The 12,090-nt window shown below is 37.6% G+C and overlaps 1 protein-coding gene across 3 annotated transcripts; it reads left to right on the forward strand.

Moving 5' to 3' along the window:
* The first annotated feature begins 612 nt into the window (after window positions 1-612).
* Window positions 613-10,368, forward strand: LOC111441526 (brefeldin A-inhibited guanine nucleotide-exchange protein 2-like). Of its 3 annotated transcripts, none has more exons than XM_023078582.1 (12): window positions 613-2,103; window positions 3,351-3,668; window positions 3,823-4,168; window positions 4,261-4,683; window positions 4,771-5,063; window positions 5,312-5,585; window positions 6,366-6,868; window positions 7,006-7,327; window positions 7,442-7,820; window positions 8,007-8,692; window positions 8,901-9,526; window positions 10,057-10,368. In XM_023078582.1, exons 1-11 carry the CDS (start codon window positions 908-910, stop codon window positions 9,516-9,518), a joined length of 5,358 nt encoding a protein of 1,785 aa, XP_022934350.1. In that variant the 5' UTR covers window positions 613-907; the 3' UTR covers window positions 9,519-9,526; window positions 10,057-10,368. The 3 variants fall into 3 exon arrangements, with proteins under 3 accessions (XP_022934350.1, XP_022934333.1, XP_022934342.1); XM_023078565.1 differs by having other exon boundaries at window positions 10,132-10,367; XM_023078574.1 differs by lacking the exon at window positions 10,057-10,368 and having other exon boundaries at window positions 8,901-9,749.
* The last annotated feature ends 1,722 nt before the right edge of the window (window positions 10,369-12,090 follow it).

Raw genomic sequence — 12,090 nt, forward strand, 5'->3', positions numbered from 1 at the left:
CTTTGATCCTCTCCAAGTTAATCCCAACCCAATGTTTAATCACGATAGGAATTACAATCTTAGTTCTTGCTATTAACAAGCATGTTTCGCCGTATAACCATAGTTCATCCTTAAACTCTGAATGACAACCTTTATTCGAGCGTCTCGCTCGAAGAATACAAATAATTATAGGGATAGAGATAGCTATAAATACCTTAATACTAAACTATATTATCTGTATTAGCAATATTAACAATAATTTCATAAATTTAGGAACTAAATAAAAACAATCAAGGTGGGATAGCGCCAATCTTAGCTAAAGGGTGAACTAGTAAAAACACAAAATTAAGAGGGGCGTTTATGTCATTTGGACAAATTACTATTTATTTATTCGTATAAATTTATAATAATTCATGAGTAATATTAATCCAGGCAACGTAATCGATTTACGAGGTTGAATTTCCTTTCCCGAGCTGCCCGTCGATCGGAGCAGTTAAAAACACGCCATTAGAATTTTTATTCCGAAAAAACCCCAAGAAAATGAGCGTTATTTCAACGTTCTTAAGGTCTCTTCGGTAAATTTAAAGGGCTTATTAATAATTTCACACCGAAAATTAAGCTAAATCTAAGACGGCCGAAGCGCGATCTAAATCTCAACCCCTCCCTTCCCCATTTCCACGATCTCTCTCTCTCTCTCTCTCTCTCTCTCTCCCTCCCTCTCTCCGTCCCTTTCTGACACAGAGAGAATACCCTCTCCGGGCCGGCGACGTTATCGGCGGCGATTGCGATCTAATCCGACAAACTCAAATTCCGTCATTGCCGGAACAGGTAACATTCCGGTGACCAGAGTTGAAGCTAAAACCCTAACAATTGTTCGTTTCTAGCTAGATCCTGACTAGCCTGTCCGGATCTTACAAACTCGGTGGGAATGGCTTCTTCGGAAGCCGCTTCCCGTCTGAGCCTGGTCATATCCCCAGCTCTTGAGAAGATCATTAAGAATGCGTCGTGGCGGAAGCATTCCAAACTCGCAAATGAATGCAAATCTGTTCTTGAACGCTTCACGTCCTCTTCGAAAGCTTCTTCTCCATCTTCTCCGTCATCTCCTACTGGTTCCGAAGCGGAAGGCTCTCTTCCTGGGCCACTCAACGATGGTGGTCCGATTGAATATTCGCTTGTCGAGTCAGAGTCCATTCTTAGCCCTCTCATGAATGCTTCATCCTCGGGAGTTCTGAAGATAGCTGATCCAGCAGTTGATTGCATTCAGAAGTTGATTGCGCATGGTTATTTGCGTGGCGAGGCTGACCCCAGCGGGGGCGCTGAGGGGAAACTGCTGGCGAAGCTGATCGAATCGGTGTGCAAATGTCATGATTTAGGTGATGATGCTCTCGAGCTTTTGGTGCTCAAGGCACTGTTATCGGCTGTCACGTCGATCTCGTTACGAATTCACGGGGATTGTTTGCTTCAGATTGTTAAGACTTGTTACGATATCTACTTGGATAGTAAGAATGTGGTTAATCAAACTACAGCAAAAGCATCATTGATTCAAATGCTAGTGATCGTGTTTCGGAGAATGGAGGCAGATTCGTCTACAGTTCCGGTTCAGCCAATTGTTGTTGCGGAATTGATGGAACCAATTGAGAAAGCGGACGCTGATGGGTCGATGACACAGTTCGTACAAGGGTTCATCACGAAAATTATGCAGGACATTGACGGGGTTTTGAATCCGGCCATACCAGGTAAGGTTTCCATAGGTGCACACGATGGTGCATTTGAGACTACTACGGTAGAAACAACGAATCCTGCTGATTTGCTGGATTCAACTGACAAGGATATGTTGGACGCAAAGTATTGGGAGATTAGTATGTACAAAACGGCATTGGAGGGAAGAAAAGGGGAGTTGGCAGATGGGGAGGGTGAGAGAGATGATGACTTGGAAGTTCAGATTGGTAATAAGCTGAGGAGGGATGCATTCTTAGTGTTTAGAGCTCTTTGTAAGTTATCCATGAAGACACCACCAAAGGAGGCAATGGCAGATCCGCAGTTAATGAAGGGGAAGATTGTCGCATTGGAATTGTTGAAAATTTTGCTGGAAAATGCTGGTGCTGTTTTCAGAACGAGTGAGAGGTATTCTGTGTTCTACATCATCCTTATAATTGGAAACTGCATTTATTTATCAGTTTCTCGACATATATTGGTATGTGTCAATTTTTGAATCTTCAGTAGCCGTTGCTTCTGGTCAAATAAATCATGCTTTTATGTGACTGCCTATATATGTGATTTTTCACTGCATAATTAACAAATATGTTATTTAGAGAAGGATTGGCTGAACAGTGACGGATAGATTTTGGGCTTTGAATGGTTTACTAATTTATTATTGAAGAGATTGGATTATGGGAATGTTGTCCTAGTTAACTGGTCTGCAATGTTGTATCCTTTCACCTTTGTGAGGAGCAATGGAGTACCTCGATCATCTTTTGTGGTCATGGGATTATGCTCTGGCAATCTGGATTTGTTTATTTCAAACCTTTAGTATTAGCATGATTTGGCCTAGAGTTCTCAGTTCTATGTTTGAGGAGTTATTGCAGCATTCACCCTTTAGTAAAAAGGGTTGTTTTTCTTGTGGGTAGCTGGCATTTATGATATGCTATGAGTCTTTGGGGAGAGAGGAACATTAGAATGTTTAGATCTGTGGAACGGTGTGTGGTCTAGAGAGGAAGTTTGGTCTCTCATTAGTTTTCGTACCTCTCTCTGGCTTTGGTTTGTAAGGACCTCTATAGGTATATCTGTCAGAGTTCATTTTGTTTGACTAGAGCCCTGTTCTTTATTTCGACTCCTTTTAAAGTTGATTTTTTTTGTATGTCCGATGTATTTTTTTCATTTTTGCAAAATGAAAGCTCGATTTCTCCAGTAGTTTGCCTCTTTCCCAATTATGACTTCTTGTATTGAACTCTCGAGCCTTCTGGTACCTTTTTTCACTAAATCTCTTTTTTCTCATTTGTCTAAACCAACCCTCCTCATATATTTACCTGGCTCTGGAAGACTAAAATATGAAAATCAGGTTATCTTGGGAGGGCTAAATTCCATAACTTTGTCTAAAGATTTTCTTCCTTGGTTCTAGGTCCTTTATGGCACATGTTATGAAGGAGGCCGGTGTAGGATCTAGACCACTTGCATTGGAGCTGTTCCTTAGAGTAGATGAAAGATGAATTTGTGGCAGATTATCCCCTCTGATATTAGTCTTCTTTGATTGATGTCCTTGTTATTGCTTTTTGATGAACTTCCTTTCTCACATGCAAAAAGTATATTTTAGATTTTACCATTTTGTACTTCTGTTGGCATGATATTAGTACTAAAAAATGTGTATGCAACAGGTTTCTTGGTGCGATTAAGCAGTATTTGTGTCTTTCATTGTTGAAGAACAGCGCTTCAACTCTTATGATCATATTTCAGCTATCGTGCTCCATTTTCATCAGTCTGGTATCACGATTTAGAGCTGGGTTGAAAGCAGAGATTGGAGTATTTTTCCCTATGATTGTTCTGAGAGTTTTGGAAAATGTTGCTCAACCGAACTTTCAACAGAAGATGATAGTGCTTAGATTTGTTGAAAAGCTGTGCGTTGATTCCCAAATATTGGTGGATATTTTTATTAATTATGATTGTGATGTCAATTCATCCAACATATTTGAGAGGTAGGTCTGCGACTTTTCCGAAATTATGCTTGGTAAAGCAATAAGAATTTTCATTTTGATTGTGGGTTTCCTAAAATTCTCTTTCATTTGGTCTTTAAAATTTGACAGCCAACTTTTTTAGAAGTTTATTTATCCTGATACCTGATCCTTTCAGAATGGTCAATGGACTTCTTAAGACTGCTCAAGGTGTCCCTCCTGGTGTAGCAACTACACTGTTGCCACCTCAGGAGTTGACAATGAAACTTGAATCTATGAAGTGCCTAGTTGCTATCTTGAAATCGATGGGAGACTGGTTGAATAAGCAGCTAAGGATTCCAGATCCTCATTCCACCAAGAAAATTGAAGTGGCTGAAAACAGCTCTGAAGCTGTTAGTGTTCCAATGTCAAATGGCACTTCTGACGAGCACGGTGAAGGATCAGATTCCCATTCTGAAGTTTCTACCGAGTCTTCTGAAGTTTTGACAATAGAGCAACGCCGTGCCTACAAACTTGAACTCCAGGTAAGCTGTCGCTCTATCTTTGGTTGCATTGTAAATCTTTTTGATGTTATCGTCAGTTAACTATTGTGGAACTACACGACGATTTGTGGCAGGAAGGTATATCACTTTTCAACCGCAAACCTAAGAAAGGAATTGAATTTCTTATCAATGCTAATAAGGTGGGAAGTTCACCTGAAGAGATAGCTGCATTTCTTAAAGATGCATCTGGTTTGGACAAGGCACTGATTGGTGATTATTTAGGGGAGAGAGAAGACTTATCACTTAAAGTAATGCATGCGTATGTGGATTCCTTTGATTTTCGAGGGTTGGAGTTTGATGAGGCTATTAGAGTATTTCTTAAAGGTTTTCGGTTGCCTGGTGAGGCACAGAAGATCGATCGTATTATGGAAAAGTTTGCTGAGCGTTATTGCAAATGTAATCCAAAAGCTTTTATAAGTGCTGACACGGCCTATGTTCTTGCCTACTCTGTGATATTGCTTAATACTGATGCCCATAACCCGATGGTGAAGAACAAGGTCAGATCATTATCTCTGATAATCTGGTTGATGTTAAAGACAAAATGCAGATATATTGCTCATTTTTTTTTGCTGATAAATATGCAGATGTCTGCCGAAGATTTCATTAGAAATAATCGTGGCATTGATGATGGTAAAGATTTGCCTGAGGAGTATTTGAAATCATTATATGAAAGGATATCAAGAAATGAGATTAAAATGAAGGATGATGAATTGGCTCCTCAACAGAAGCAGTCTACAAACTCCAACAAACTCTTGGGCTTCGACAGTATCCTAAACATTGTGATTCGTAAGCGAGGTGAGGATCAGAACATGGAAACCAGTGATGATCTTATCAGGCATATGCAAGAGCAATTTAAAGAGAAGGCTCGCAAGACTGAGTAAGATCGAATGGCTTTACATGAAATATTCACTGCTATACTTCTTTTTCCTGATTTTTTTGTTTTATATAATCTGCATACAAAACTGAATTTAAGGTGTGTTTTGATCTATGGATATTTGTAATTCCTTTCATCTCTATATTCTATCTGGAAAATAATGTTTCCCTTTAAAAGTTATGGGCTTCATTAAAGTTCCTTTGAAGCGTGATTTTGGTTGCTTCATAATAGAAAATTCTTGTCTTTTTTAGGTCAGTTTATTATGCAGCCACAGATGTTGTCATTCTTAGATTTATGATTGAGGTATGCTGGGCTCCTATGCTGGCTGCCTTCAGTGTTCCACTTGACCGAAGTGATGATGATGTTGTAATAGCTTTATGTCTTGAAGGCTTTCAATACGCTATCCATGTTACTGCAGTAATGTCCATGAAGACTCACAGAGATGCCTTTGTGACTTCACTTGCAAAGTTTACCTCCCTCCACTCTCCTGCTGATATCAAACAAAAAAATATTGATGCAATTAAGGTTGGTTTTTCTATGCCCTGTCTTCTGTTTTTACTTTGTTATCAGGATACGGGTGCCATACTCCTTGTATTAGTTATATGTTCATGGCTCACCCCCTACTAATCTCTAAAGAGAATATGTTCATTCGAAGACTAGCTTTAGGAGGAGAGAATCTTCAAATATCCCAAGCCCTCACCACAAGACTGCCCTTTGGCTACTTTTTGGAGTTCAAATCATATAGTTTGAATAATAGGTCCCTCGCTGCAATGAGGTGATACCTCGACGTAGTTAATGGAGTAAAAAAGTCTCCACCAGAAAGGAAGGCTTGTAGTTGGCGATGTAACCTCTCACTCTACCTCTCTATGTATTAGTAGTCCACAAGTGATATAAACCACGAAACAGGCCATTGGTTGGGTATAGGATCCTCACCGGTACAGCTGGTCATAGAACCATAATGAACCCCCTTGCAGAGAGTAGAACAGACTTCATGCATTATTGATACAGGAGAATAAATTCCGGCCAAATATGAAGGAAGGAAGGTGAAATGATACCAAAACTTAGTGTGAGTTCCTGCAGCCTGAGTAATAAGCCCCAACTACTTTGGGGTGGATATTCTGCTGAATCTTGCCTTTATCATTAGGTGAAACAATAATCAATGTCTCAACTAGTTTATTTTGCTTAGACAAAGTGTTTGATAATAGAATGTCTTCTGGAAAATATTTCTGAGTGAACTGTTTTTAACTTTTTGTACTTAATGGAATATGTATCTGTCTCTGAAGGTGTTATCTGAAATTTCAATAGGCAATAGTTAAGATTGCAGACGAGGAGGGGAATTTTTTACAAGAAGCATGGGAACATATCTTGACATGTGTTTCTCGCTTTGAGCATTTACATCTCCTGGGTGAGGGTGCTCCTCCAGATGCCACTTTCTTTGCTTTTCCTCAAAATGAGTCTGAAAAGTCAAAGCAAACCAAGGGCACGATGCTTCCATTACTGAAAAAGAAAGGACTTGGGAGGATTCAATATGCAGCAGCTGCGGTGATGAGGGGTTCATATGATAGTGCTGGTATAACTGGCAATGCTTCTGGAGTCACATCAGAACAGATGAACAATTTAGTTTCTAATCTAAACATGTTGGAACAAGTTGGAAGCTCTGAAATGAACCGCATCTTCACAAGGAGTCAAAAGTTAAACAGTGAAGCTATTGTGGACTTTGTGAAGGCACTTTGCAAGGTTTCTGTGGAGGAGTTGCGTTCCACATCCGATCCTCGTGTCTTCAGCCTTACAAAAATTGTTGAGATTGCGTATGAACTTGTGCCCTTTTCATTTTCTGTAAATCTCAGTTTTTTTTTTTTTTTTTTTTTTTTTTAACTCTTGTTTAATGATTAGCACAAATTTGTTTATTTATGGAATTCATGATGAAGTTTGTCCAACATTTCAGGCACTATAACATGAACCGGATCCGGCTTGTATGGTCAAGCATCTGGCATGTACTTTCTGATTTCTTTGTGACCATTGGATGCTCTGAAAACCTTTCAATTGCAATATTTGCAATGGATTCCTTACGTCAACTGTCTATGAAATTCTTAGACCGAGAAGAGCTGGCTAATTACAACTTTCAGAATGAATTTATGAAGCCTTTTGTCATTGTAATGCGTAAGAGTAGCGCTGTTGAGATTCGAGAATTGATTATTAGATGCGTCTCTCAGATGGTCTTGTCTCGAGTTAATAACGTTAAATCCGGATGGAAGAGCATGTTCATGGTATGGAACACTATATGAACTTCATCCTAGTTTTTATTCTATTTTTTTTCATGACTTGAAAGTTTCTTATCATGTGGTCACTTCTTGAGGAATTGCTGTTTATTCTTTATTCAGGTTTTCACTACAGCCGCTTATGATGACCACAAGAATATTGTTCTTCTGGCCTTTGAAATAATTGAGAAGATCATACGAGACTATTTTCCGTACATTACGGAGACCGAAACAACCACCTTTACAGACTGTGTGAATTGCCTAATCGCATTTACCAATAATCGGTTCAACAAAGATATTAGCCTCAATGCCATTGCTTTTCTACGTTTCTGTGCAACCAAACTTGCTGAAGGAGATCTTGGATTCTCTTCAAGGAACAAGGACAAGGAGCTCGCTGGAAAAAGTTCTTCTCTTTCACCTCGGAGAGCAAAAGATGGCAAACATGATGCAGAGATGACTGACAAAGACAACCATCTCTATTTCTGGTTCCCTTTGTTAGCTGGTAATGACGCTGCTCAATTTGCCTCTTATTTAAACTGCCAAACATTTGTATGCAGACAATATCGAGTACATTTTTATACCGATATAAACTTTTTCTTTTAAACAAAAGGGAAACCGAACTTGATTTTGCTAGAGTAACTTTACTTCCTTCTAATGACACTCATATATTTTGTTTCTGACTGTGCAGGCTTGTCAGAACTGAGCTTTGATCCCAGGCCTGAGATCCGGAAAAGTGCCTTGCAAGTGTTGTTTGATACCTTACGCAAGCATGGTCACCTTTTCTCCTTACCATTGTGGGAACGGGTTTTTGAGTCTGTTCTGTTTCCTATATTTGATTATGTCCGACATGCTATCGATCCATCGAGTGCAAGTTCATCAGAGCAGGGAATGGATAGCGAGAATGGTGAACTTGATCAAGATGCCTGGTTATACGAAACTTGTACTTTGGCTCTTCAACTAGTTGTTGATCTTTTTGTCAAATTTTATAGCACTGTCAATCCCCTTCTGAAGAAAGTGTTGACACTCCTGGTTAGCTTTATTAAGCGTCCTCACCAAAGTCTTGCTGGCATTGGTATTGCTGCATTTGTTCGCTTGATGAGCAATGCCGGGGACTTATTTTCCGAGGAGAAGTGGCAAGAAGTGGTTTTCTCATTAAAAGAAGCAACAACTGCGACACTTCCCGATTTCACTTTCCTAGTCGATTCTGATTCTACAATAAGGAGCCATAGAATTGAGTTGAAGGGAGAGGGTAATGCAGAGTCTAATGGTTCTGAATTGCCTTACGACGATTCGGAAAGCCTGACCGTGCAACATGTTTACACTTCAATATCTGATGCCAAGTGTCGAGCTGCTGTTCAGCTTTTATTGATCCAGGTAGGTTTCGTAAGCTTACCCGTCTCTGTCTTTTTGGTAATACATGTGATTCTTTGATATTTTAGTCTCGAGGAGTCGAATATAGTATTGGTAGGTAATGTAGCTTGCTTTAAAACTGGAGAAGCTTCTAATTTGTTGATATGCAACTTTTCTGCTGTTTTGGATTCCTATCAATGAAATCTGACAGTTATCTTGTAAAATTTGGCAGGCAGTTATGGAGATATACAATATGTATCGGTCTCACCTTTCAACTAAAAACGTGTTGGTCCTATTCGACGCTTTGCACAGTGTAGCATCTCATGCACATAACATTAATGCCAGTTCGGCCATACGTTCTAAGCTACAAGAGTTTGCCTCCATAACACAAATGCAAGACCCTCCACTGTTACGTCTCGAAAACGAATCTTACCAAATATGCCTCACTTTTGTACAAAACCTCATTGTGGATGGACCTCATGATTATGAGGAAGCAGAGGTCGAATCATGCCTTACTAAACTTTGTCACGAGGTGTTGCAATTCTATATCGAAACAGCACGGTATGGGAATGTGGCTGAAGCATCAGTTAGTAGTGGCACACAACCACATTGGCCAATTCCTTTAGGCTCTGGCAAGCGAAGGGAGTTAGCTGCTCGGGCGCCTCTTATCGTAGCAATCCTTCAGGCCATTTGTAACCTAAACGAGGCTTCATTCGAGAAGAACTTGGCTGGCTTCTTCCCATTATTGTCTAGCTTGATAAGCTGTGAACATGGCTCAAATGAGGTCCAGGCAGCTCTCAGTGATATGCTCAGTACTACAGTCGGTCCCATTTTGCTTCGGTCTTGTTGATCTTCATGGTAAGTCCAGACCTCATCTTGAGATGTATGATAAAATTTTTACAGCCTTTATAGTCCTTTTTTTTTTACTCCAGAAGATTCTTCGTTACATGTTCTTGCTTCATTTACCCACAGCATAAGCTTAGTCTCGTAGCATAAAGATGTAGGGATGGTTTTGAGTTTTTGTTAGTATTTCTGAACCGCATTGCATCTAAATTTATTCTGGAGAGTCCCCTCTCCATTCGGAATTCTTAGTAGTATAATTTCTTGGTATGTTCATACATACATTATATTTATATGTATATATGGTTAGAAATCACGACTCTCCACAATGGTATGATATTGTCCACTTTGAGCATAAGCTCTCATGGCTTTGCTTTGGGCTTCTCCAAAAGGCCTCGTACCAATGGAGATAGTATTCCTCACTCATGATCTTCCACTAAATTAACCAATGTGGGACTCACACTCCCGATAATCCTCAACATTATGTATGTTTACTATAAGAAATTAGTTTTATTATAAGCTGTGAAACTGCATGTTCAATGACGCAGGAGATGTCTCAATTTTATGCTGAAGTGCTGATCTATATTTGGGACGTTAATTTGGTAATGTTTATCTGTTTACAGCGCAGAGCAAAAGGGGCGGAGGTATCCTTTCCTATCCTTCCCTACAAATATTAAGATTTTAAACCCTTTTCCCCCCCAAATTTTTAGTATGAAAAGATTGCATATGTATATAAAAAAGTTCGAAGGTAAAATTTTACCTTCATGGAGTTTTCTCGGGCGAAGTATTTTCCATTCGAGGAATGATTGGGTTGAATTGGGTCGAGTTTTATTATTATTATTATTTTTTTTCTTTTCTAGGTCTAGTTTCGGGTTAATTTATATATATATATATATATATATATATATATATATATATATATATATATATATAGATTCTGGTTAATTTCATTAGAAAGTAAGATATTTGATAATTTCACTTTACTCCTAAATTTTGGTTGAAAATCTAAATTTGCGTTTAGATTAGAGATAAGTAATAAACATGATCATTTCATTAACATTTTGCATTGAAAAGTTTTTAATGATTGATGAAGAGATTATATACCATTTAACTCCAAATCAATCACTTTCCCTCTGCATGGTACTAGTAAAATCACTATATTTGTAGTCTTGTTTATCGTTTAAATATTAATACTTTTCTTTGTCTAAATTATATAAACAATCGCTCGAGATTATTATTAAAATAGAAATCTTTTAGAATTTTGAATGAAAATCGGGATATATAATGGTGCAACGGTGACATAGAGTGATGTTTCGTTTTGGAACATTTATAAAATATTAAAGGTAATATTACCGATAAAATATATATTATATTTTTAAAAATCATATACTTGGATATTAGCATGGGTGGATATAGAGCATAAAGTTTGGAGTGCCAATGAATTATTTTTCTAGAAATGTAATGAAAATATATTTTTTTTTATTAATTGTAAAAGCACATATATATATATATTTAATAAATTTGCTTTTATAAATGAAGCTATTCTCTTTACCTCATTCTCTCAAAATTTTATGTCTGTTCTAATGAGATTATGTTCACTTTAAAACACAGAGATTTAATATTATATTTACATAAATCCAATATCGAGATGATATTTAATATAATAATTATGAATAAATTTTGAATTTTCTATTAAACAAATTAAGTAAATTAATTCATAAAATAAATAGAATTACGCAAAAAGTTGGATTTCCTTTTACATTCTTTATTATTAATAATTTCTCTTAAAACGGTATGTTCCTTGTACTTCATTGTTTTCAACCAGAAAAAAAGAGTTGAGGAGAGATCAAGCAGCCAAATTGTACTTTATATATTATTTTATTAGTTAAATTACAACTTTACCCTTTAAATTTCTTGAGTGTGAATGTCATAAGCTTTTGTGTGAATTCTAATAGATCCCCGACCCATTTGATATTTAAAAAAAAAATCACGACGATATCAATTTTTCAATTATGCTTCGAATTAAATTTGTCAATTTTTAAAAGTGAATATACTAAATAGTATTAAAAGTTCGAGACCTTATTGTAATATGTTTTTTTATCCATTTTTGTTTTGATAAAAATTTAAAACTTTTAACTTCTTTATCGAAATAGGTCTTAAACTTTTGACTTTTTTAACTCTGTTTATAAATATCTTAAATTTTTGACTTTTTTTATTTAAATAAATGTCTTATCCAATTAAAGTATATTTAACGGACTAAAAAATTAAGGAAAATATAAAACATGGAAATTGAAAATAGCGCTCTCTCTCTCTCTCTCTAAATTGTCTCTCTAGAAATGAGGATTGGGAGAGAGGGATAGGTGGGAGGGTGTCAGCGCCATCCCCGGGGGGTCACTGATGATGAGTGAGAATGGGAACTGGGAATTGGCAGTTGCATGCTGTGTTTTTTTCTGTAAGTTTCTTCATTGCCTTTGCCCACACTTACCGGTTGCCCATTCAACCAACAACCTTCTTGGGCTTTGCGCGCAGTCAAACTCTCTTTTTTAAGCTTTTAATTCTTTTTCCCCCCCCCCCCCCCCCCC

This window comes from Cucurbita moschata, unplaced genomic scaffold, assembly GCF_002738365.1.
Source record: "Cucurbita moschata cultivar Rifu unplaced genomic scaffold, Cmos_1.0 Cmo_Scf00001, whole genome shotgun sequence".
Taxonomy (NCBI): domain Eukaryota; kingdom Viridiplantae; phylum Streptophyta; class Magnoliopsida; order Cucurbitales; family Cucurbitaceae; genus Cucurbita; species Cucurbita moschata.